Source organism: Miniopterus natalensis, chromosome 18 (assembly GCF_054644295.1).
Source record: "Miniopterus natalensis isolate mMinNat1 chromosome 18, mMinNat1.hap1, whole genome shotgun sequence".
NCBI classification, from domain to species: Eukaryota; Metazoa; Chordata; class Mammalia; order Chiroptera; family Miniopteridae; genus Miniopterus; species Miniopterus natalensis.
The window spans coordinates 28,482,657-28,509,682 of NC_142098.1; the positions used below are offsets into that span (position 1 = coordinate 28,482,657).

At 35.1% G+C, this 27,026-nt stretch overlaps 1 protein-coding gene and 1 non-coding gene across 2 annotated transcripts; one reads left to right on the forward strand and one right to left on the reverse strand.

Moving 5' to 3' along the window:
* The first annotated feature begins 356 nt into the window (after window positions 1-356).
* On the forward strand, window positions 357-26,749 carry TERB1 (telomere repeat binding bouquet formation protein 1). Its single transcript, XM_016213218.2, has 17 exons — window positions 357-1,143; window positions 3,765-3,875; window positions 4,064-4,192; window positions 4,600-4,731; window positions 5,836-5,896; window positions 5,992-6,107; window positions 6,209-6,331; window positions 8,178-8,330; window positions 9,238-9,369; window positions 10,356-10,481; window positions 11,614-11,774; window positions 15,518-15,864; window positions 16,936-17,000; window positions 17,303-17,398; window positions 21,730-21,879; window positions 22,189-22,254; window positions 24,481-26,749. The coding sequence occupies exons 1-17, from the start codon at window positions 1,113-1,115 to the stop codon at window positions 24,666-24,668; spliced, it is 2,187 nt and encodes a 728-aa protein (XP_016068704.2). The 5' UTR covers window positions 357-1,112; the 3' UTR covers window positions 24,669-26,749.
* On the reverse strand, window positions 13,324-13,427 carry LOC148091044 (U6 spliceosomal RNA). Its single transcript, XR_015716090.1, has one exon. It is a non-coding gene; the product is annotated as a U6 spliceosomal RNA (small nuclear RNA).
* Window positions 26,750-27,026: the final 277 nt, after the last annotated feature.

The window sequence follows — 27,026 nt, forward strand, 5'->3', positions numbered from 1 at the left end:
GTAGGGCTGAAGTACATAAGAATTTTAGAGTTCTGCGAGTCCTGATTTATTGCTCTAAGAAGTTAGTTGGATTCTGATGTATTTTTTTCTAAAAAATTAGTTTAGTGTTTTAAAATAAAGCATATAAAAGGCCATATCAGGATATCCAATTATTTTTAAAATTCTTGTAACAAATAATATATAACAAATATTGCCCGGCCAGGTGTGGCTCAGCGGTTGAGCATTGACCTAGGAGTCAGGAGATCGGGGTTTGATTCCCGGTCAGGGCACATCCCTGGGTTGCGGGCTAGGCAGCTGATCAATGACTCTCTCATCATTGATGTTTATATCTCTCTCTCTCCCCCTTCCTTTCCTCTCTCTGAAATCAATAAAGATTTGTTTAAAATTTGTTATATATATATAACAAATATTTAATAGTGGAATATCTTGAACAAACCATGGGTTATTAGAAAAATTTTTAGTATTTAGCTTAGCTTATGAAGAGAAATGTAGTTCTAAAGACTATGTGTGTGTGTCTTTAAACTGATTCATGGAGGGATGCCCAATCTGAAAGTATGGGATGAAAATTTATAGGAAAGAAAATAAGAAGGACCAGAAGAACATCAGTTAGATTCAGTTAACCAACCATTCATGTGTTTATTTAATAGAATGTATTGAATGCCTGTAGTACTCAAGAATACCAGATGCATTTTTATGTTTTCCAATTTAACTCTTGTAACAACTCTATGAAGTAGAAATTTCCTATTTTACATATGAGGAAAGTGAGCCTCAGAGAACTAAAGTATGCCCTGTGTCACACACCCAATAACTTGTAGATTCAATCCCTGCTCTTTTGGATTCAGGATAACTATTCTTTCCCTGCCTCTTTGTATTTATAATTCTGGAATTCTCAAGCATTTATTTATGTATGTATTTTTGTGAAGGAAGTGTTTTGTTTTTAGAAATTTTTAATTATTAAATTTATTGGGGTGACATTGGTTAACAAAAATTATATAGGTTCCTCAAGTGTACAGTTCTATAATACATCATCTCTATATTTCAAACATTGATTTAAACTGAGAAAATACCTTTATCTTATAGGTGAACTAGAAGGAAAAAGAAAACAAACAAGCATGGAAAGTGAGGACACAAAGAAAACACAAGGTGAGAAATTCGTGGATCATATGTCTGGAATTAGTTTTATATATCTGTGGGTAATACTGCAGGTTATCTGATAGGATGCAGGAAATGAAAGAATAATTCAGCAGTTTACATACATATATATCATGTACCTACTCTGTGCCTGTCACACTCATTCAGGAAACTGACATTCTAATTGGAAAAGGAATGCTGATAATTAGAATACCACATGATAGCTGATTTAATGGAGGTATATACAAGAATAGTTGGAAACCTGAGAGAACTACCATCAAAGTATGCCTAGAGGATTTCCGTTATCCTCAGAACAATGGAAATTAAACCCATAGGCAGGGAAGAGATTAACCAGAGAGGAAATATTAAAAGAGAAAAGAACTGGGAGTAGGGTTCCCCTTAATGCCCACCATCACATAACGGTTTGGCTGAGGAAGAGGGCCCTCAAAAAAAGACTGAGAAAAACATTTCAGAAAGGTAAATGGAGAGTTAGGAATGTAATGTGGTATTTTGGAAATCAGCCTTAGTGTTACTGACCCTTCAGGTCCTGGGACCCAAATCACGGTCCTTCTGCCCAGTAATGTTCGCACCAATAGAACAAGACCTATTCAGTAAAATGGAGCAGAAACTTATTCTTTGATCAAGAAATAGTAAGGCCCGGCGAGGTTTGGCTCAGCGGTTGAGCATTGACCTGGGATCCAGGCTATCAGGGATCGATTCCCGGTCAGGGCACAAGCCCAGGTTGCGGGCTAGCCGATCAATGACTCTCTCATCATTGATGTTTCTACCTCTCTCTCTCCCTCTCCTTTCCTCTCTCTGAAATCAATAAAGATATATTAAAAAAAAAAAAAAAAGAAATAAGAAGGAGCCTTCTATGTTTATAGGCTGTGGCGTGGAGTGATTAAATTCCTTTTTAGGCATGGGTAGTTATTCTTCTGTTGCACTCAGCCCTTCCGTGCATGGTCTTTTTTTGCACATCATGCCCCATACCATCTTGTTTTTTGCACTTAGTGCCTTGTTTTTTGCGGTCAGGAATCCTTTTTAGTTCCTGTAAGCTAGCATTGCTTATGACATAGTTTAGGTATTGAGAAACATTAAGGTCTTTTAGATGATAGCCAGGTGATGTCAGAAGAATGCTTTGTGAGAAAGATTGCTTGAAAGCATCTGTGTCAAATGTCCACAGTTTGTGTAGAATCAATATTATTTCTTCCTTAAATATTTGGAAGAGCCTGGCCAGGCATGGCTCAGCAGTTGAGCGTCGACCTAGGGTCCATTCGATCGGGGTTCGATTCCCGGTCAGGGCACATGCCCGGGTTGCAGGCTAGAAAGCCGATCAATGACTCTGTCATCATTGATGTTTCTATCTCTCTTTTCCTCTCCTTTCCTCTCTCTGAAATCAATAGAGATATATTTAAAAAATATATATATTTGGAAGAATTTACAAATGAAGCCATCTGAATTGAACCTGGAGTTTTCTTTATAGAAAGGTTTTTAACTCTGGTTTTAATTTTCTTCATAGATGTGACTATTTAGGTTATCTGTTTCTTCTTGGGTGAATTTTGGTAGTTTGTGTCTTTCAAGCAATTTGTCCATTTCACCTAAGTCATTGAATCTGTAGGTGTGAAGTTGTACATAACCATTATCTTTTGAATATCTGTAGACTCTATGATGATGCCATATAGCTCTCACTCTGATATTGGTAATTTGTGACTTTGCTCCTTTGTTCCTGATCAGTTTGTCTAGAGGTTTATCAGTTTTATTAATCTTCTCAAAGCACCAGCTCTATTGTTTTTCAGTTTTCTATCTCATAGATTTCAGCTTTAATCTTTATAATTTTTTTCCTTCTATTTGCTTTGGGCTTAATTTACTCTTTTTCTAGTATATATATATATATACACACACACACATATATATATATATACACACACACACACACATATATATACACATACATATATATATATATATGTATATATCTTTATTGATTTCAGAGAGAGGAAGGGAGAAAGAGAGAGAGAGAGAGAGATAGAAACATCAACGATGAGGAGAGTCGTCATTGATCAGCTGCCTCCTGCATGCCCCTGACTGGGGATCGAGCCCACAACCTGGGCATGTGCCCTGACCAGGAATCGAACCACAATGTCCAGGATCCTAGGTCGATGCTTAACTGCTGAGCCATGCCCAGCTAGGCTTTTTCTAGTTTCTTAAGGTAGAAGCAACATCATTTATTTGAGACCCTTTTTTTATAAGACAGACATTTAGTGTTATAAATTTCTTCCTAAATACCTCATCCCACAAATTCTAACATGTCATATTTTCATTTTCATTCAGTTCATTTCTAAATGGCAGATATTTAAACCAGTGTAGCCTTATTTAAAGAGAATAATATTTGGATTTTCTATTCCTATATTTCATGCAAGGGGAAGATCAAGTAATTTTAAGAAGTTCAAATTCTTTTCTTTAAGGAACATATTTCCTTTATATGTCTCTGTTTGTTTGTTAGACTGTAAAAGTAATGCATACTTATGTAGAATGCAAACATTACAAAGATATGTATTTAGAAAGTGAAATTTAAATGGTTGCTTTTTGAAAAGAAATGTTTGGTTTAAAATAATGAAATTTTTGTTCTTTAGAAATGAAGACTGACCTGAACTTATTATTGGAGTGTCTGAAATATCAAATGGACAACCCATTTTCTCAAAAGGAAGCTTTAGTCACTATTCACTCAATATGTCAACAAAACAGTAAGACATGATAGTGAATTTTCACCTATGATTCTAGTTCTTTAGTTATTTCGTATGAAATATGCACAGCTCTTTCTCTTCTACTCAGTTGCTGTACACGTTATGTTACTGTGTTCATGTGATTTACTTTATCCTTAAAAGTCATAATAAATATCATTTCTGTATTGTTTTGTCTGTACATCCTACAGGTAATGCAGGTGTATATTTTCGGGAAATTGGTGGTTTGGTGTTTGTACAAAATCTTGCAAAGTCAAGTGAACATAGCATGGTAAAAGAAGCAGCCTTATATACATTAGGAACTATTGCAGAAAAAAATGGTAAAATATAAAAACTTTATTTCATTATCTTTCAAGCATCGTGTTATACTTTAGCAAACGACTAAAAATAATTTTAGAATTAAGTTTCTTTTTTATGTGTCTGGATAGTTAATTATTTATTTATTTAAATTAATATATGCCAAAGATTATATTTTACTTATTAACTAATGAAGGAATCAGTAAAATGTTACAAATGTTCTAAAGGCAATGGCAAAAACCAATATAGGCATTTAAGAATGCTGAAATAGATTTATAAATAGGCACATAACTGGTCAATATCTGCGGGGCAATAATTACTTGCATTCTGCCGTCCAAATGAGATTTTGTTATATGACCAATAAATGTCAATGAAATGATATCTGATTTGTGTTATGTATAGAAATTAAAATTATATTTTTATATTTCAGTTTATTGTCAGCAGACTTTGTGCACTTCAGAATTGTTTGAAGACTTAATTTGGTTCTTATCTAACAATGATTCAAACACAAATTTGAAAAGAATGTCTGTCTATGTTATTTTGGTTCTTGTTTCAAATAATAGTAAGTACATTCTTTTATGTTGTAGAAACATTTTTTTAAAATAATGAATTAGAATAATCATTATTAATCCTTTTATTCTAGCCCTTATATCAATGTCTTTTTTTCTTACTAACTTCTGAGAACTAGCTTTAAAAAAAAAGAGTACTAATAGCATGCATTTAATTGTTTGATATTTATTAATTTTAACAAATAATAAAGTGATTTGTATTATTTAATTAACATGGAAGAGAAACAGCTTTAAAAGCAAAAGAGGAATTTAATGAGTTAGTTTGGTTGATATTTCACTAAGTTAGCCATTTAGTTACAGTGTTGACTCCATCAGTCAGCAATGACCTTAAATTTCATGTAGCTCTTGGCTAAAGTTTTGTTTTTTGTTTTTTTGTTTGTTTTGTTTATTTTTTTAGTTTTTATTTTGGGATAATACTAGATTTAAAGAAAAGTTGCAATGATAGTATAGCATGTTCCTGTATAACTACTGCTCAGGCCAAGGTTATTATTATTTTTTAAAATATCTTTTTATTGATTTCAGAGAGAGGAAGGGAGAGGGAGAGAGAGAAACATCAATGCTGAGAGTCATTGATCAGCTACCTCCTGCATGCCCCCTACTGGGGATCAAACCCGAAACCCTGGCATGTGCCCTGACCAGGAATTGGCCCCACATCTCCTGGATCATAGGTCGATGCTCAACCTCTGAGCCACGTTGGCCAAGCCCAAGGTTATTTTTTAACATTGCTTTATTTAAATCTTCAAATTGTTAGAGATTTTATAAGCATTTAAAATGCTTCTAGATTTTTTTTTCCTATTTTTTCTATTTTGAATTTTTAAAACATTTGGAGCATATTTTATTTTGTAGCACAGAACCATGCAAAATACATGTTTTGTAATTTTTAGAAGAAATTTGAGTGCTGTCATTCTCTAAGTATAACTAATATATTTCCCATAATCTTGATTAGATTTTACCTATTGTAATTCTGTGTTATACTTTGTAATATTTTAAAGTAACTGAAAGTTATTTATTAAAATACCAAATAAGTGTTTTCCATCCCTGTAAAATTATTTCTAAGCAAAAGTCATATTCATGTAATATGTGGCTATTCTTTTAAGGGACTGGACAAACTCTTGTGAGAGAAACAGGTTGTATTAAAATTCTGTCAGAGTTGTTCAGGTAAGTAAATACAAATTCCTTATTCCTAATTATTCATTACTGAAGACCTTAACGCATTTGTGTTAATTTACTTCCTTTTCTTTTTAATCTAATAGGGCAGTTCTTTCAAAATATGAATTGAATTTGTCAGATAAAAATGTTTTCCAGAGTTATCAGTTGTGGTCCTCAGTGTGTAGTACTCTGTGTGTCTGTGTCAACAATCCTCAAAATGGTAATTATCTCAAATATTTGAATATGAAAATAAAATAAAAACAAATGAAAATTGGTATTTTCTAAATATATTAAAACATTATTAACTTTGCCTTCTTTCAGATGAAAATCAAAGTCTTTGCTCTTCACTTTTTCCACATGCTAATGACTGGCTAATAAACTGCATGATACCTGAGATAATTCGCCCTGTTTGTTCATTTATTGGACTTACTCTTGCAAATAACAGTGAGTATTCATTATTCTCTAAGTTATACTTCAAGAAATGACTTCAAAGCTAGCTCTTTGAAAAGATCAATAAAATGAATCCTTTCGCCAGACTAACCACAAAATAAAGAAGGCCCAAATTACCAGTATCAGGAATGAAAGGTGACATCACTGTAGATTTTAATAGATATTAAAAGGATAATAAAGGAAAAGCAGAAACAACTTTATGCCTCTAAATTTGACAAGTTACATGAATTTGAATTAGACAACTTTTTTGAAACTACCAAAGCTCACTCAAGAAGAAATAGATAACCTGAATATTCCTATATCTATTAAAGAAAGCAATTTTTTAGTTTAAAACCTTGATACAGAAAATTCCAGGCCCTGAGGCTTCACTGGTGAATTCTGCTAAACATTTAAGCAAAAAAAAAAAAAAACAACAAAAAAAAACTACATAAATTATTCCAGGAAACAGAAGCGGAAGAAACACTTCCTAGCACATGTTTTTAAGGCCAGCATTATTCCCATATAAAACTTGAGAAAGGCATTATAAGAAAACTATAGGCCAATATCCTTTATGAACATAGATAGAGCCATTCTTAATAAAATATAATCAGATCTAGTACTATATAGAAAGGGTAATAATATATTGTGACCAAGTGGCATTTATCCTAGGAATGCAAGATTGGTTTAACATTAGAAAATTTACCATATTCACAGACAAAAAAAGAAAAACTGTACAATCTCAAAAGATGCAGAAGTTTTTTCACATAATTCAACATACATTTGTGACAAAAGCTTTTGGTAAACTAGGAACAGAAGGGAACTTCCTCAAGTGTGATAAAGGAACACTACAGCTAGTATACTTAATGGTGAAAGACTTAATGCTTTTCCCCTAAGATTGGAAAAGAGACAAGAATGGTGACTCTCACTACTTTAATATTTTAGTGGTTGTCCAAGCCAGTACAATAAGGCACCAAAATGAAATAAAAGTCATAGAGATCAAAAAGGAAGAAGAAAATAGTGTCTATTCATAGATGACATAATTGCCTGAAGAATCTACAGAAAGCTACTAGAACTGATATCATATTTTCCCCAAAAAGCTATTAGAACTGCTGTCATTTTTTTCAAGGTTGCAGGATACAAGGTCATCTACTTACCTCAGTTGTATTTCTATATACTAGCAACAAAGAATTAGGAACTTGAAACTATCATTTATGATATCAAAAAAATACTTAGGGGTAAACTTAATGAAATATGTGCAATGTCTATATGCTGAAAACCATAAAACATTGCTGAGATAAAGAAAACCTAAATTAATGGGAGCTATATCAGACTAATGGATTGCAAGATTCAGTTTGTTAGAATATCACTTCTCAAATTCATCTCTATAATCACTAGCCCATCTCTAGATACATGGCATTCCTCATCAAAATCCCAGCAGGCTTTTTTGTAGAAATTGACGAGCTGATTCTAAACTTTACATGGAAGTGCAGAGAAGGGTAGTCAAGACTGCTTTGATAAAGGACAAAATTGTAGGACTCAATATGACCCGATTTTAATACTTATTTTTAAGTAATCAAGGAAATGTGGCATTGTTAAAAGTCTAGACATACTAGCTCAGTGGAACAGACTGGAGAGCCCAGAGATAAACTCATTCATATATAGTCACTGATTTTCTACAAAGGTGCCACAATAATTTCATGTGGGAAAAGAGTCTTCAACAATTGGTGCTAGAAAAAGTGGATACTAGGGGATGACTCTATCTGAAAAAGTCAAGTTAATGTTATATTTAGCGCAGATTAATTGAATGAAATCATACAATTGTTTTGTTTGGGGTATTAATAGTTCTACTTTATTTCTTAAGCACATGTTCAGAAATACTTTATATCTGTGGGTGGACTGGATGTATTGTCTCAAGTTCTTGTACAACTGGAATCTGATTCACATGAGACTCTTTCCAGTGCTAAGCTTGCAGTGGTGGTGACAAAGACGGTGGATGCATGTATTGCTGATAATCGTGAGTAAAAATGCTTAGTAATTTTTCTACAATTGCATTTTGTTTGAGTTTAACATGGTGAGTGTTGAAATGATAGCTTGAACACTAAAATGGATTGTCTAGTCTAATTCCTTATTTTCCCCATGGAGGTTATAACTTCCCTAAGGCTTCAAATCTAGGTCTTCTGACTTCAAGTCTAATGATAGATTCTATCATTTCTAAACCTTTATTTCACTTAAATTTGCATTAAATTAAACAGTTTAGATGAGAGATCAAGGGGCATTTTGGAGACGTAAGGAATGGAAAACCCTATCTATAGATTTTTAAAAAATTTATATAAAGAATTAAGGTATGCCTCTTTCTGTTAAGTATGTCTGACTTACCCAACCATAACTAGCAAGTGACAGAACCAGAGTTGAAACCATGCCTGCTTCTCATAAACACTGTGGAATGATAATCTATAAATTTTTGTAATAAGCAACTCTTGACATTCACAAATAAATGAAAAATGAGTAGATTAAAAAAAAATCAGTTATTGAGGGCCTGCAATGCATTGGGCTCTGTGTGAGCTCTAGAGATGCAAAAATGATTAAGATATAGTCCTTTGAGAAATTCACTACCTTATTATTGATATAAATAGTGTTAGACACTTGGTGAACTCTGTTAAAAAACACTATGAGCAATGCTTTAGTAAAATATCTTTAATATGAGAAGAGGGATTAATGAGGGCTATATATGCCACTCTTATTACAATGCATTTATTTATATTTATACACACATATATGTTAGATATTATATAGATAAATAAGATCATTCTCCTAGGATAAAATCTAAAAAATAGTATATGTAAATAATGAGAAGTAGTATAATATAGTTATAAGTTTTAAGTTTGTACTTACTCCTTTTTTTTTCTATTTTATACTAATAGCTACTTTTGGGGAAGTACTGTCCAAGTATCACATTGTTTCAAAACTTCTGGCATTACTGCTTCATGAAAGTCTGGATTCAGGAGAAAAATTTAGCATCATTCTTACTCTTGGTCATTGCACAGAGGCTTGTGGTAATACTGGCTTTACTTAGTATGCTTATTAAAACAGTGGAGTGGAAATACACTTTTGTTTTCTTTTCTCAGAGTTATATGAGGGCTTAAAAATATCACCTTTCTCCCGGTCATTCAGACCCCAAACCAGTCGTTTTGGTCTTTATCCTTCTTGATTCAGTGTATTTAGTCAGCCCCTTTCCCCCTCAGTATATTCCTTTCTGCTCAATTCCAGCGCTACCCTCCCAAGACCCCCAATCCCTTCCCATCTTTCACCAATGTCACTGCAATAGACTGTTCCCCTGTGTTCCCTTCCATCTCCATTTTTCAATCCACTCTTCACAATGCTGCACAGATCTGATCATGTTCTCCTTTGCTGAAAACCTTCAAAAGTTCTATCTCTTCTTTCTCCACTTGTCATTCTCACCTCTCTTTCTTCTCCTCGCTTCCCTTTTCCTTCCTCCCTTCACTCTGTTGCCTTTCTCCCTCTGTCCACTCTCCTCCTTCCCAACTCTCTTCACTTTCCTCTCTCCCTCTCTCCTTCTGGTCTCCCCGCTCTGCCCCTCCCGCTTTTCCACTCTCCTGTTTGCTCTCTTGCTTCTTCTACTCTCCTTTTCCTCCTTTTCCATTCACTCTGTTAGTTTATTTCTCTAATCTTTTTCTTAACTTCTGCATAATTTAGGATTTAGTATAATTTTTAAGTTTTTATTTTATTTTTTATTAAGATTTAATTAGGAACTATACTTTTTAAAAAACCAAGTGAGGGCATTTGTTTATATTCATGAGTATAAACAAATACCACTGTGAGACTGTATTTCAGAGATCATCACTTGTGAGCCTGAGGTATTTTATGTGAGTCGATTATTTTCTAAGTTGCATATACTTTTGAAACTATTTGTTTTTCTCTAATTTGAACTGTGTTCATAATTATCACAAGGAAGAATTATGACCTCATGCAGATAGTTTATGTTAAATCACTATCATCTAATTTTTGATATCTTTTCTAGAGGAAAATCAGTATGACCTTTTTAAAAACAATGGGCTTCCACTCATGATACAAGCCTTAACTGAGTCTCAGAATGAGGAACTAAACAAGGCTGCCACTTTTGTGCTTTACAACTGCAAAAAAATTAGTAAGTCTATTTTTTAAAAATACCAACCAAAGTTTATGAAGGGGAATTTATATCTGCTTTGGTGAGCCAAGCCCTTTTAGCTCCCAGGCTCTTTTTACACCTGAAGAGCAGAGGATGTAATTTGGACATAACCACTAGAGTGTTTCGGCATATGAAAAACCTATATGGAAGAGAGCAACAGTATAGATAATTCATATATTTCATGCAGTGTGGACAAAGTTAGTTGTAAGACTTAAATTTGAGGGCTGTGAGTAACATGATTAAGTCATAAATACAAAGTATATTTACTTATTTGAAAAATGTTTGAGTGCTTATTATTTGCCAGGCACTGTGCTACACATTAGGGATATAGTGATAAGAAATAGTCTGTGAACTCATAGAACTTAGTTTAATTAGAGAAATAGATAGTAATTGTGTAGTTTCAAAAATTAATGTATTATATAAAAATTAACCTAAGAATTTAGATTGGATAGAACACAGATCTTAGAATCCTGTAACAAAGGACTCAGACCTCGACATAGAGCAGAAACAGCTTCAGGAGGAAATGATTCTTGAGCTGAGATCCGAATGTAGAGAATTCATGAAGTGAAAAGAAGGGACTTTGTTATGGGCAAGTATCTCAGGGATAAACACCAGTGAGGCACAAAGGCCCTGCAATAGGAAGGAGCCTGGTGCATTGAAAGAACTGATAGCCATTGTGACTGGAGCACCAGGGGCAGTGGCTATGAAAAGGGTTTTGGTCTTTGTGGAAGAAAAATAGATGCTACATCATATGAAAAGAGAATTTAAAAAATTATAGGAAGAAACTCCTTTATGAAAACTGTTTTTTAAAAAACTACTTTAAAACCGGTATCCATACCTGAGGGGGTTTATGTGCCTGGGATAACACATTTTCATGCTGTTCTCTTTCCTATAACTTTGAAGAATAGAGTCTGTTTTATGACTCTTTGGCTCCTAGGTCTCTGCCAAGCACTTGCTTTCCACTTATTTTCAGTACCACTTGGGCAGTTGAAATAGTCTAGAAGGGCCAATTTAGAGAAGGAAGTGTTGGGTATGAAGTTGTCCTTACTTAAAGTGTTAAAAGTAACATTTCTAGTAATGGATAAACTATTTTTTCCCCATATTTACAAAGCTGAAAAATTATCTTTAAGTCTAAGAGAATATCCCTTTGATGAAAATGAAGCAGAACAATTAAAAGACATAAATATGAAAGAGAAGAGTATTGAAGAGTACTGGAAGAAAGCAAAAGAAATTCTCCACAGAATAGAACAGCTTGAAAGAGAAGGAAATGAGGTTGGTTTCTTTGTTACAATGAATATAGAACTTTTTTCAAGTATTTTTGAACAATATAGGTTGGAGGGTAAAATATTTTTCTTGTCAAGTCATTTTTTAAAAATTTTAACAGTTTTAAATTTAAAATTCAGTAGTAATACTTGAATCATCCTTGAATGTAGAAAAAAATATTTTTAAGAAGTGGAAATAATAACTAAAAAATAAGAGACTTGGTAGATAGACTCAAGAGATCTAACATTTATATAATAAGAATTCAAGAAAAAGAAAGAATGGAGAAGTAATATTTCTATGTATATGAATATGTATTTGTGTGTATATATGCACATGCATTTCCATATCTTTTCTCTTTCTGTATGCTTTGTGTCTTCATATGCACATGCACTTGTTATTTAAAATTATATTTTATTGATTTTAGAGAGAGAGGGAGAGGAGGGGAGGGGAGGAGAGGGGAGGGGGAGAGGGAGAGGGAGAGGCAGGGGGAGAGGGAGAGGGAGAGGGAGAGGCAGGGGGAGAGGGAGAGGGAGAGGGAGAGGGAGAGGGAGAGGCAAGGGGAGAGGGAGAGGGAGAGGGAGAGGGAGAGGGAGAGGGAGAGGGAGAGGGAGAGGGAGAGGGAGAGGGAGAGGGAGAGGAGGGAGAGGGAGAGGGAGAGGGAGAAACATCGATGTGAGAGAGATACATTGATTGGTTGCCTCCTGCAGGTGCCCCAACAAGGGCCAAGGATTGAACCCCCAACCAAGGTGTGTCCCCTTGACCGGCAATCGGACCCGCGACCCTTTGGTCTTCGGGCTGACGCTCTAACCACTGAGCCAAACTGGCCAGGGCTAGTCTTTCATTTTGATCTAGTACATTCTTCTTAGCTTTCTGAGAAAAGGGTACATAGGATGTAAATTTTTTGAGACTTAAAAATCTGAAAATATTTTCATTTTGAAATCTGAAAAAGACTTTATTTTGTCTTCAGAATTAATTGATAGTTCTACTGGACAAAGTATTCTAGATTGGAAATCTCCTTCCTTCAGTATATTGAACATGTTGTTCCACAGTCTTGCAGCTTCTAGTGTTAACTCTCGAGTCCAAAGACATTTTGATTCTTTGGTGTTACCTGTTTCCTCCCTTTGGAAGATTATGCAATCTTTATCCCCAATGTTTTGAAATTTCACAGTGAGGTATCTTGATGTCATGTTTTTTCATCCATTGTGCTGAACACTTAGTGGGCCTTTTCTATCCGGTAACTGGTGTCCAGTTCTGGGAAAGTTTCTTGCTTTATGCTGTGATGATTACTTCCCTGTTTTCTCTTTGCTCCTTTTCTGAAATTCCTATTATTTGTTGGGCTTTTTTTTTTAAAATTTATCTTTATTGTTGAAAGAATTACAGATGTCCCCTTTTTTCCCCCATTGATCCCTTCTGCCCCGCACCCACCCCCAGCCCCAGTCCTTCACCACGCTATTGTCTCTGTCCATGGGTTAGGCATTTATGCGTATAAATAGTTTGGTTACTCGCCCCCTCCCCCCTGCCTTTCCTCTGAGATTTGTCAGTCTGTTCCATGCTTCTAAAAAATATGGAACGCTTCATGAATTTGCGTATCATCCTTGCACGGGGGCCGTGCTAATCTCTGTATTGTTCCAATTTTAGTATATGTGCTGCTGAAGCAAGCGCTTCTTGAGATGGCCCGCCTTCTTATCATTTCTCTCTTATTTTCCTCTCTATCTTTTTAATTCTACATTCTGGGAAGTGTTCTCAAATTTACTTTTTAAACTAGTAAGCTTTTCACTTCTGCTATCGTAGTTTTAGTTTCCAAAGCCTCTTTTTCACTCCATTTAAGCTATCTTATTCTTATTTCATAGTCTTCAGACTTCATTGACATTCTTCTTTTAAATATTTTTATTTCATTTTACTTCTCTTTCATTTTTCTAGTTTCTTATTTCCTACTCCACCCTTCTCCTCTGAGTTGTTTTTTCTAGCTTTGTTCAGATTCCTGGTGGTCTTTAGTTGCTATTCACATTTAAGAGTCAGATTCTAAAAGTCTCCTTGGAAATTTGTTGACTATGGATTTTCGTAGGATTAAGTGGGTCATTATTTGAAGAAACTTCAATGTCTAATCTCCTGCCTAGAGATTGTCAGTCAGTGTTCTGGAATCAAAATGAGGGAAGACAGCTTGGGGGGGGGGGGCGGGGGCGGGTCTTAGTATTCAGTATGTAAGTATTTGCTTGTTCTGTTTCTTGAATAGTATTTTGCCTTCAGCTTTGCTTGGAGTCTTCCAGTGCTGAGATGCTGTTTTGTCCCCTCCAGAGATTAAATTTCAAGCCTTGGGGAGGGAGAGGACCTTCTAGTGTCACTCAACTACCTGCTAAGTGTGTGTATGTGGGAGTCAGGATCTAGTAATCCAGTTACTTCTTAAACAGACTTTCATCCATTCTTCCTGTTTTTAACCCCACCTTCTGTAGGTTCCTGGTACCTCCAATTCCTAAGCCTTTTGAGAGCCTGATAGCATATCTTAGGTAGTTTCTTGGCTTTTCCCATTGTAAGCTTTGGATTCAGATTTATCAAGTCTGCTAAGTAGGTTATCATTCACCTATTTGCTTTCCAGTTTCCAAAAATCTGTTGCTTTTATTTCTTCTTTCATTTCTCCTATCCATGTGGATTTTTGCCTTTTTAAAAAACTATTGTTCTAATTGTTTTTTTTGGAAGGACCAAAAATAAATATGAGTGTCAGCTTCATCATCTTTATCTGGAAGGCCTCTTTACTCTTTTTTCTATTTTTACAATTCCAGAGCATTCCATTGAGGAATATGCTAGCTTCAACTTTTAGCTATTACAACCAATGCTGCAGTTAATAAAATTAACATTTTTGTACATGTAAAAGTGTCTGTAGATATGCATAGTTTTTTATTATGAAAGATACTGTCAAATTCTTTCTCCATAGAGGTTGTACCAATTTATACTCCCACCCGTAATGTATGAGAGTATTTCTCTATACCTTTTTGATCTTTGCCAATGTCATAGATGAAGAAAGCTATCTCAGTGTAGCTTTAATGTTTATTTATCTTATTATAAGTAGGATGGAGCACTTTTTCATATGTTTAAGAGTATATTTTCTTTCTTGTGAAGTGTTCATCTTTTTTGCCTATTTTCTACACTATTGCTGGTCTTTTTCATATTTCGTTGTTGTAGCTTTTTGTGAACATTAATAGAAAAATTATATTGTAGCTCAGGATATGACATATATATTCTTTCTAGGTGTTTTGATTATTATTTGGTTTTGCTTTTGGCCCTTTTTCCTCTAAGTTTCCCCCCAACCCCTTGTATTATTCTTGGTCTCTAGCAGAACTTTAAAAAAAATTTTTTGTGATAAACTATTAGTTTTTTCCTTTTATGATTTATTGATTTTGTGTAATACTAGTTGGAAAGGTCTTCCTCCCCTTGAGAATATTAAAATGTCATGTTTTCTTTTAGAACATATATAATTTCATTTTTACATATCAATATTTAGTTCATTTTGACTTTATTTTTTGTGTAAATTTTGAGATGTGGACCCAATTTATTTTTCCCCCAGATGGCTACCCAGTTGTTTCCAAATAATTTATTGAATAAAGTTCCTTTTCTTTCTAATGTAAACTGTCCCTTTTATAATGTATGTTCTATTGACAACCATAAGCTTTTCCTGCATTATTTAAGGGGTGTGTAAATTGTATTATACAGCAAATGGATTACCTTGAAATTATTTACTTGTTATTTTTACAATATAGGAAAAAATACAAAGAGAAAAATATAAGGATAATGTTTCATCTGTGAACATAAATATTCAAAATACATCGAAACACCTCCATGCAGATAGTTTTGGTGGAGGCCCCAAAGCAGAAGATAAAGATAAAAGCCAGCCTAGAAAGCTTCAGAGCTGTAAACCTCATGGATTCATATCTAAAGCAGGTGCAAATGATGACCAAACGAAGACTCTGTTAAAGAGTGCAAATCCGGTTAATGCTTGTTACAGGCAGAGTGGGCAAAATAAGACTTTTTGTAAAGCCAATTCAAGCTGCAGTCAAAACTCACATGCAGAAACTTTTGAAAAAGAAGATTCTCTTTCTCAATCAAGGTATAGTTTAATTTCTAACTTTCAAAAAATTTATTCAGCAAATTTTTTTGTGTGCAGTACTGTGTGCCACACTATTAAGCACTGGGATATAGAAATGATAAAACATGGTCTTGGGAGGAGCCTAAAGTAAGAAATGTTGGGAAAGGAGTTTGGACCGGGAAGTATGGGCCAGTTTCTCTAGGGCCTTGCGTGTTATACTCAGGAATTTCAGTTTTAATTAACAGGGTGTAGGGATCCATTGACAATTTTAAATTGAATGACATGATCAGACTTGAATTTTAGAAAGGATACTCAAAAAACTGAAAGTGAAACCCCATTCCTTAAGTAACCATGCATACACTGATAATCCATCAGCAACCTGGCAAAACCCAGTTTGTAAGTTTAGTTTGATAAAAGGGAGTAGGGTGTGATGAAAATCTGCTTTAGGCTTGCCCTTTCATTTGTTCCCTGCTCCTCACTTCCGGTACATGTCCTTTCTCCCTCACGGGTAGCCTGTGGGCTGGACCTGGGATTGTAACTTTCTTCTAAACCCTTCCTGTGCTCTGCTCTTCTGACGGTTACTGTGCTAGGAGGGAAACTTAGGATGATGCTCTTATGTTTTGGGAAGGTTGCAGGATAAACTAAGTATCAGAAGATGCATTATATCATTACCACCTTTTTTTTCCTTTTCAAAACCATTCTTGATGTTAATTTTAATTGACTTCTCAAGGATGTGGAATTGGGAAGCAATGAGATGGGATCTTGAGCCAGCCTTTTGCTCTCTTGCCCACTCAGTTCTTTTTTGTGTGTCCTCATTTCTTCCTATATTCCTCTTTTACAAGTTTTTGTTCCATATTTCTGTTGGCAACAATATTATTGCCCTCTGGAGTATTGTTCCACTCCACTTTTAGAAACAAGGTTATAACCATCTCAGACCCTACTTTGGCAGAATTTGGAGATTTTGGTAGATCCTGGCTCCAGCTCCTTCTGCTGGCCAAACACTCAGAATCAAACCAGTACTTACAGAAAACATTTGTACACACACCAAGCAGTATGTTTATTTTTAGTAATCAGGCACCTATTTTCTTTTAGCGATCGTGTTTTTAAACATCCAAATCCCATTGTCAAAAATAGCAAGCAGCAGTTACCATTAACAGGTATGATTAAAAATGTTTCTTCTTTGATTTTTCAAGAAAACACACATTTAGATGACTAATGTAGCTAAAAATGTACGTTGAAATATCTGCTCTCTAACTTATAAGCCACACCTCTGACTCTTTTTCTGGTATAAATGCTCAGTCACCTTTTATTGACATCTAGAACTTTTTTGTTTATCCATCACGATGACTGGATGTGTAATACAGGGCTAAAGTTTATGAAAATCTTGATCATTAAGAAATCTTATAAATAACAGGTCCTTTTTATTCAAAAAATTCTGCATTTTGCAATTTTTTTCCAGATCCATTTACATTATGTTCAGATATAATAAATAAAGAAGTCATCAATTTCCTATCAGCTGACAATTGTTCCAAAATGTTCAAGTATAGATGCTCAGGTAAATATTTCTTAATTACAGTAATTTCATAATTAAAGTTTTATCTGATAGTAGTGAAGTAGAATTTGTATTAGTTGTGCCTGTATGATACAATCTTAATTTCCTTTGGAAAACTAACCATTTGGAGTCCATAAAGCATTCAAAATATTGCCTTCTATCTGCATCATCCTGTGCTTCGGGTATTTGTTTGTATGAATTAATGTAACTAATACTTTTTTATTACTTTATTATTCTTTTTTTGTCACAAGTAATACTTCTATAAGTTTAACTTTACTGAGTAAGGTAAGCATTTTTTATATATATTTATAATAAATATATAAATGTTTCTAGTGTTCCATGCCCCATTATTTATTTTTTCCGCAGGGATCTTTTTTTTAAAAAAAAAAAAAAAATTTATTAATTTCAGAGAGAGGAAGGGAGAGGGAGAAAGAGATAGAAACATCAGTGATGAGAGTCATTGATTGGCTGCCTCCTGCATGGCCCCCACCGGGGATCGAAACCCCCATCCCGGCATGTGCCCTGACCGGGAAGCGAATCTCTATGTCCTGGATCATGCTGGCCGGGCTCTTCAGGGCTCTTTTTAAAAAAATTTTTTTCAATTACAGTTTACATTTAATATTGTTTTGTATTAGTTTCAAGTGTAGAGCATAGTGGTTAGAGAATACTTTACAAAATTGGTTCCCCTGATATTTCAAGTACTTACCTGGCACCACACTTAGTTATTTCTGCAGGGCACTTATAAATGTTTCATAGTGCTTATTCCATCCCTTCTTCTTCTCCTTCCTACCCTGGTATTTTCTCTTTACTCTTACTCTTGCACTGTGCCTCTGGAGAAAATTGAGGCTATTGCACGTTAGGCTCAAAATATTACTATTCTTCAGTCTTGGATGTAGAGTTTAATTTTATTACCCTAAAACTGATTTCTAGCTATAATCTGAATCCCATCTCTTCCCCCCCCCCATTTTAATATTTGTGAAGTCTCTCTATTTCCCTTCTATTCATTAACTCCTTTTGTCCCACCTTAAACTATATTAATTTCTCCTCACCATAAAGTCCAATAGTGTAATTTGCTCTTGCTTCAAGTATTCATCTACTCTTCTTTCACCGCTTATTACCAGATTCCTGCTCTTGCTCCCTTCTCTTTCAATGTATTCATTCCCTTTTTAACTCCCTGCAATCTGGCTTTTTAAATTGTCCTCCTACTAAATGTTAATGTTAAAGGTTACCTGAAGCCTCACCACCACCTCACCCTCAAACCAATGACTTCTAAAAAAAATTCTTACCCTCTCCCAGATGGGCATGGCTCAGTGGTTGAGCATTGACCTAGGATCCAGGAGACAGCAATTGGATTCCCAGTCAGGGCACATTGCCCGGGTTGTGGGTTTGATCCCCGGTGGGGGGCGTGCAGGAGGCAGCCAATCAATGACTCTCTCATCATTGATGTTTCTCTCTCTCCCCCTCTTTAAAAAAACAAAAAATACTTTAAAAAAATCACCAAGATCTTAAGTGTGCCATGAAGCAAGAAAGTTTGGGAACCTCTGGTCAAAAGTATTCTAATTGACCCCAGCTAGCATGGCTCAGAGGTTGAGCATTGACCTATGATCCAGGAGATCTTGGTTGGATTCCAGGTCAGGGCACATGCCTGGGTTGCAGGCTTGATCCGAAGTGGGGGGCATGCAGGAGGCAGCTGATCAATGACTCTCATTATTGATTAAGTGGAATGACTCTCATTATTGATTAATCGTTTCTGTCTCTCTCCCTCTCCCTTCCTCTCTCTGAAATCAATAAAAGACTTTTTTTTTTTTAAAGTATCCCAATTGACAGAATGGACACTATAAGTGGTAACTTTCTTTCATCCCTTGGTTTGTTTGTGATGGTTCTTTCCTAGTTCCTTCCTTCCTTCAGTGATGATTCATTCATTGATTTCACACGCACTTAGGAAGTGCTTATTCTATGGCAGGCACTGGAATCAAGATGAATAGAACTCATTCTTCACCTCAAGTTTACAGTCTAAAACGATTCCACTTAATCACCTTTTGTGCTTTATCTTTCTCTTTCTGCCAAATTTCTACAAGTATTCCCCCCAAGACATAGTCTGCAGCACTTAATTTTGTTGCAACATTTACTTTTGTGGCCATCAACTATCATTTTACTGATGTGTTTCTCTACACTTACTTTCTGCTTTGGGTTATAACCTCATTCTTCCATTTCCAGCTGTACCCAGGACATACTAATGTCAATATCTTGTTTTTATTTCAAGCTTAATGTATTCAAATCACAGCGTCTTTCTCCTTAAGTTGCCCTTCCTCCACCTGCTCCATTTCTATTATTGCCGCTATTCTTCTGGCCTCCGAGATTTCAAACCTTGAATCATCTATAAATACTTTTTCTCCTTACATCCCCTATTTCCAGTCTTTCAGATTTGGTCCCCCCTACACACGTAGGTTCTTTTTGCTTCATGCCTAAATCACTCCAGCAGCTGTCTAGAAGTCTTCAGCCTCAAGTTTCACCAACCCCAAACTATAATGTATATATTGCTGTTAACTTCTTATCCTAATATGTGCTTTTTATCACGTCACCATTCTAAAGTACGCTTAGTGCTTCTCTGTAACTCAATCAAACATTCTGCCTGGCTTTCAAAATTATGTGGAATTTTTCCTGCTTCCACTTGTTAAATTTTATTGCACATTTGTTCTCTTTGAGTCTGCCAAGAATGTGCCATGCTTATTCCAAACTTTGCCATTCAATCAACTACCAAATTATTTGAGGTATCCTAAACTTCCTTCCCCAACAGCTCATTAGTGACCAATTTTACCTCAGAAATCTCTGCATTCTCACTGCAAATGCCCTGTTTCAGAATCCCCTCATTTATTTTCTGGACTATTGAAGTAACCCCTCAAATGATCCTCTCTTACCTTCAGCAGAGATTTCTATAAAACAAATAAAATCATATCATTTCCCTGCTTAATAAATATCCTTCAGTTCCTCCCTATTGACTTTAAGATAGTTAAAAATCCTCAGCATGGCTTTTAAGACCCTTCTCGAGCTTGCCCTTTCAACCCTTATCAGCCTCAACTCTTCTCCCATACTTCTCTCATATCTTGTACGACAGCCACACCAGAGTACCTATGGTTTTCTGAATGCACTATGCTTTTTCATTCTTCTGTGCTTTTGCACATGTTCATTGTACTAGAAATGAACTTATCCCAGCCAACTTTCTGCCTGGATAAATTCTCCTTGTCCTTTGGAAATGGGCCACTAATACCATTAGGTGACAGGCAGATAGAGAACTTTATAATAGACAGATGTGGCTAACATTACCTGAACCTACTGATCAATCTTAACATTAAAAACAGATAGACTTTATGTGCCTCTTAATATGATGCAGTAAGAAGTATACGATAATACCTGTGAGGAATTCTAAAAGCAATTGAATCTGAATCTGATCAATCCTCTAGATCTAATTACTAATTTATTGGGTGCACAGGATCATTTTAAAGGATGCAACTAGGATGTAATCAGCAAAACCAGCTTTTGGGAAACTCCATAGTACAAATGACCCAGTATCTGCAACAAGTAAATCATAAGGAGGAAGAAAGGAAACTTGATAGATTAAAAAAAACCTGAGTGTAATGGTAGACCTGGTTTGGATCATGACTCAAAGAAATCAACTGTAAAAAGAAAATTTTGAAATGATGGGGAAATTTGAACACTGGATATTAATTTATATTAAGCATACTTTTCTTAGGTGTAATAATGGTTTGGTGTGTTTAAAAAAAAAGAGTTCCTTATCTGTTAGGGATGCATACAAAGTATTTATAGACGAAATAAAACTTTAATGCAAATTCCAGGCTTCATAATTTAGTGTGTACATGGGGGCCAGGGCAGAATACATGGGGTATAGAATACATGGGGGATAGACCATGAGTTAATAATTGTTGAAGCTGGGTGATGGATACATAGAGGTTCATTATACTTCTTTCTTTATTCTGTGTGTTTGAAATTTTCCATAATGAGACATTAAAAAAATATGACTGGACATAAGAGTAACTTCTTTTACATATCTTTCCTAACAGTGACTCCTGCTTAGAACCAGACCAAGTAGATGTTCATTGTCTATATCACCGTAACTCTGTTCACACCTCTGTTGTAACGTTTCACTATATTGTGCTTGTTCTTTACATCTCCCATAAGACTTTGAGCTTCTTGACATATTTATAATTAAGTTCCTGACTTCACTTCAGTACCCATCATAATGATATTTGCTTTCATAGATTTGTTACTAGATATTTTGTAACATCTATATATCACTTTAATTTGTTTTCTTTTAGGTTGCATAGCAGTAGGAAAATCCCTGAATAGCCGAAATTTTAGCAAGCTCTTGCACTCTTGCCAATACCAATGTGATCGTCACAAAGTCATTGTGGAAGCTGAAGACAAATATAAAAGTGAACTAAGGAAATCACTTATTTGTAACAAAAGTAATTAATTCAGTAGCTTTAAAACTGTAATTATGACTATACATTCTGAACTATGATCTAGAACATATATTTATATTAAAAGCTAGAGGGCAAAATAATGTTGAGAAGAAAATCTGTCTCTGAGCAACCAGTGATTTAAGATGTATCCAGTGGGCAGATTTAGTCTCTGGTGGTTTAAAAATTGTTCCTAATCCACGTAAGGATTCCTATTAGAAGGGGAAAATAAAGAAAATATCATGCTAATGGAATTTATGTGCTATTACTCAAATTGATGTGCTAAGTATGCTAAATGTTTTCCATATTTTTCAGAAATCCTGCTGACTCCACGTAGAAGACAACAGCTCAATAATGAACCTACTATCTCTGGAGGAATAAGTGAATATATTTAATTTTTTTAAAAAAATTACATATTAATTTGAGAGAGAGAGAGGAAGGCCGGGGCGGGGGGGAGAGAAACATCAACTTGTTCCACTTATTTTACATAGTAAAATCATTTTCAGAGCCTCATGAAACGTACATAATTATGGCTATACATTGATTTATAGGAGGGATCTTAAATACTGTTTTGTGACCTTCAACTCATAAACACATATATCTTTTTTGTGGGTTAGAATTGCTTTAGCTAAAACCAAATAGTTAATCATATAGCCTGCTTTTTTAGACTGCAGAAAGGCATCTTGAGGAGGTAGCGATTAGATTGGTCTCATATCTCCTTCACAAGCAGGCCAAGAAAATTTGATATATTGCCATTCTTCCTTGATAAATTTCTCTTTTGTGTTAGAGACAGTCATCGCCACTCAGTTGGTTATAGGTTACACTCAAATTTGAGATGATTCTTTTGAGAAGGGACTATTGCAGCATCTAAGCATTTAAAGAGCCTCAGGGTCCTGGCTGTGTGTAGCTCAGTTGATTAGAGCATTGTCCTGATATGTCAAGGTTGTGGGTTTGATCTCCAGTCAGGCACATAGAAAAAGCAACCAATGAATGCATAAGTCGGACAACAATTGATATCTCTCTCTGTCTCTGTCTTTCTCTCTCAAATCAATTTTCAAAAAAATTTAAAGAGTCTCAGGGGCAAGTCTCTTTTTTGAGATTAATTGGTATCTTAAGGGGGTTTAAACAATATGAGTCTCTAAAACAGTCTTCTTGCCTATTTTTCCTGCTATTTCCTAATATCCAATCAATATCAAGAGGAGCAATGAAGAAGCCACAGAGTCCCCCCTTGTGGTGTACAGAGCTGTTTCTTCCTTCTAGGTTGCCTACTACTCTGCTGCAGTAATCTTTGAGGAATTGGACACAGATGTTAAGTGTAGGAATCAATGAGATGGCAGCTGCAATGGAAAAGTGGGGATTGGTTTTACATGAACAACTCTGTACCCTAATATCCCAAATGTTTTAATAACCCATCCAGTACTGATTACAGTGAGTTCAAATCATTTAGCAAGTGAAGCTACAATAATCTATTTCTTAGATAACCATAGTTTTCCAGTAGACCTAAAAGTAAGGAGTAATTTCATTGATAAGCTTTAAAACAGTTTTTACTAATAACTTTTTTCTTTCAACAAATATTTATTGATCACCTCTTATGTGTCAGACACTGTTTTAGGCCCTGGGGATACAATGGTGAACAAAACGGACAAAAATTCTGTCTTCATGGAGCTTGCATTCTAAGTAAGACCATTAAGACATAATCAGACATCATTTTCATTTATTTATTTACCAGTCTTCTGCTGGCAAGATTTTTCTCTTCTCTTTTAAAAGATCTGAACTGTGGCTCCTATCCTAGGAGTAGCTAACAGTCTTGACATGTGAGGGCAAGATTTTCTAAGGGTTTTCCAGGTCCCACTAAGCAAATAGCAGCCTTAAGTGAATATGCCAAAAAAATCCTCACCAGCATCTATGTACAGTGACATGAATTAGCGGTGGATGAAAAAGCTCAAAAGAACTGCTTCCTACTAATCATCCCCAGAAGATGTGTTTGTGTTTACCAGCACCAACTGTGCATTCTTTCTATTGTAGAAAGTATCTCTAAAAATCAGATCGTTAAAAGCTTCCTCTCCCTTTTGCAGCCTTTTTTTTTTTTTTTTTAAGTTTTAACAAGCTGAGCATCCAGGTAGTGAACTTGTTTTTTAAAGTGAATTTCAAAAGACCTTTTTTCTTTAAAAATATTAATCAAGATTGATAATTAAAATAACAAGTATTGATATTTTTTTCTATTCTATGAAGTTATGAAGCCCTTTGGAAAGAGTGTATCTGTAAGATAGGTAAGCTGTTTAACTGTCCTTACAGGAATATCGAGAGAATTAACAATCAAATATTTGTAAATTCTTGTGTTTCTTGGTTGAAAGATGTCGCAAGTATTATTACAATATGATAAAGTTATGATTATTGAAGAAGTCACAGTGATAACATCTAGCTTAATAGAAGGCACTCAGTTTTAAAAAAACTGAAATAGATTTCTTTGTGATAAGTAGCCCAGACATGAAGTTTTCTCACTATATAGTTTTTATTTTTAGAATAAGTTAAGCACTTATTTGGGTCTCAGGAAGACTTTTTTTTTCCCCCAGCAGGCACTAATATATTCTCTAATTCACATTGCAGAAAAAAGAAAAATTCGTAAAAACTTTACTGAAGAAGAAGTAAATTACCTTTTCAGTGGCGTTAAGAAAATGGGTAATCACTGGAATTTAATTTTGTGGTCTTTCCCCTTTCAACAAGGACGGAAGTCTGTTGACCTTGCTCAGAAATACCACAAGCTGACCAAACGCCCCAACTGTGCAGCTCCTTAATTGGAAGAAGACTTGTCAGTTTCTAGGGCGAACCCTGGAAATGCAGTGCCTTGAAGATACAAAATTTTAAATCGGCTAAATTCTCATGAGAACAAGGATTGCAGAAACAGGGATACTGTTTTCATTAAATACTTTTTGTGATGTGATGAGCTGTAGCTCATCAAATTATTAAAATAGTTTATAAAACAAGTACATTTTAAAAGTGTGGATTAGTAAGACAAAATTCCTTCATAAGGTCAAACATTTGTTTAGGAATATGTTTTTATCTTAAGCTCAAGGAACATAGGTCAGAGAAAAAAATCAGCCTTTAAACGTGATTTGACATTATAGTGCAATGAATACTGTGTGAACATTTGGATTTTAGTATTCTTACCCAGTGAAAATTCCTCTCCACAGAATAGTTTCCCAAACTGTTAAAGTGAGGTTCCAACACACTAAATCATTTGACATTTTTAAAATTAAAATGTTTTCTTGCCCTGGCCAGGTAGCTCAGTTGGTTAGAGCATCGTCCTGATACATCAAGACTGCGGGCTTGATCCCGGTCAGGGCACATGCAAGAGTCAACCAATGTAAGCGTAAATAAGTGGTGCAACAAAAATCAATGTGTCTTTCTCTTCTCTCCCTCCTTTCCTCTCTCTCTCTCTAAAATCAATTTAAAACATTTTAAAATTTTCTTTTCTGAAGGCTAATTGTGAGGTTGCTTTGAATACTTTTGAATTCTATGGTCAGGTTCACTTTTTTTTGGTATATTTATTTTTTGCTTTTTAAAAATTTAGAACAATTTTTTATTGTTTTTAAGTTAGTTTTCTTCTAATGGAAAAACCAAAATGTTCTCTCTCAATTTTCTATTTTTCTTACTCTTTTTTTGTATTATATCATGATCCCCAAAGAATGCTGTTGCAGCCTCCATTATACTTAAAATGTTGTTGCCCTGGCAAAGGGATCAAGTATCAGGGCCTGAAAGCTCTGCTGTGCTCATGCACCCATTGGCGCTCTGCTTCATGTCACGGTGGTAGGTTTTTCAGCGCTAAACAGTATTTCCCTATAAGCACGATTTCTCTGACCTTTTCGGATCATGACTATTTCTATTTAAATGAAGCATAATTTTTATTAAAATTTCTTATTTTCTGACCCACACTGAAAATTCCATAGGGTCAATAAGAAAATTTTCTATTTAAATCCAAAATTTCCTTTAGGCAGAAGAATAATTTGCAATTAGTAAAATCCCTTGCAGCATTTAAAGTGTGAATGAATCTAGTCCATTATCGTTCTGTTCCCTAAGCACTATGGGGATGATTTAAATAGTCTTGCTGGGTTATTTTGATTTGTACTTCTCAAGGTTTATGAAAGTTGTTTTAGGTCAAAGGGGAAAACATTTTGGCTGTTGCCTCAGCCTCATTGGCTTAGATAATCAGAAGTTGTCTCTCACTATTGTTCAGGTGCGATTTAAACATATTTTTCCACTTTAAGTGGGTCTTAGGTAACAGTTCTTTGGAAATTATGTATGTAACAGAATCATCAAACACTGCTTACGGAAGCATCCTCAAGAGTATGAAATACTGTAGTTTAGATAGTTTTGTTTTTGTCACTGGTACTATATTTAAAATAACCTGCCTTCTGAAAACTTTTTGAATTTTATCCTAACCCTTGGCTAACTTTTGGTTAGCGTAAGCTGCTTTTATTCCCCTCAAATAGAGATATTTGGTAAGAAAATAAATGAAGAAAATAAAAGCCAAAAGTGGTGACATATTAGAAGACTGTATAGGTGTAGGAATTTAGACCTGGCCAAATCAACAGGGAATGAAAAGTGATTTTAATAATGACAGACCCTTGGAGTTGGAACTGACCTTAGTTATAGTTCTCTGCCAGAGGCATGAATTGCTCTGGACATTGGTGGCTGTCTTTAATTTGTATATATCCTCAGAAACCTGTGATTTACTACTTCACAGTAAAAATTGATGGTTGGTTCTTCCTTAGGCTAAAATGTGCCTCCCTGCAGCACCTTTTGAAGAACCACAAAAGTTGAATCCTTTTTCCACATGCTAGCCCTTGGGAGAGTTAAAGATAAGTGTCTATCACTTTCCCCTCTTTTCTCTCTACATCCTTTATCCTGCATACTGATGAGTCCCAGCTACTTCATGCTTCAGCAGAACAATGTCATGTCTCTCTATGAGCTTAGTCACCACTGGATGCCTCTTTGTTTATAGACTGTGTCCAGAAAGAATGTGGCCTGACTGGCAGAGTAGGGCATCATCATCTTTGCTAGGCCCAATTAGGTTTTATGGACCTTACCTAAGATGCTTCTTGGCATTCTATATGACCAACTCTCAGATTAGAGTTAACTTAGTTAAGATTTAT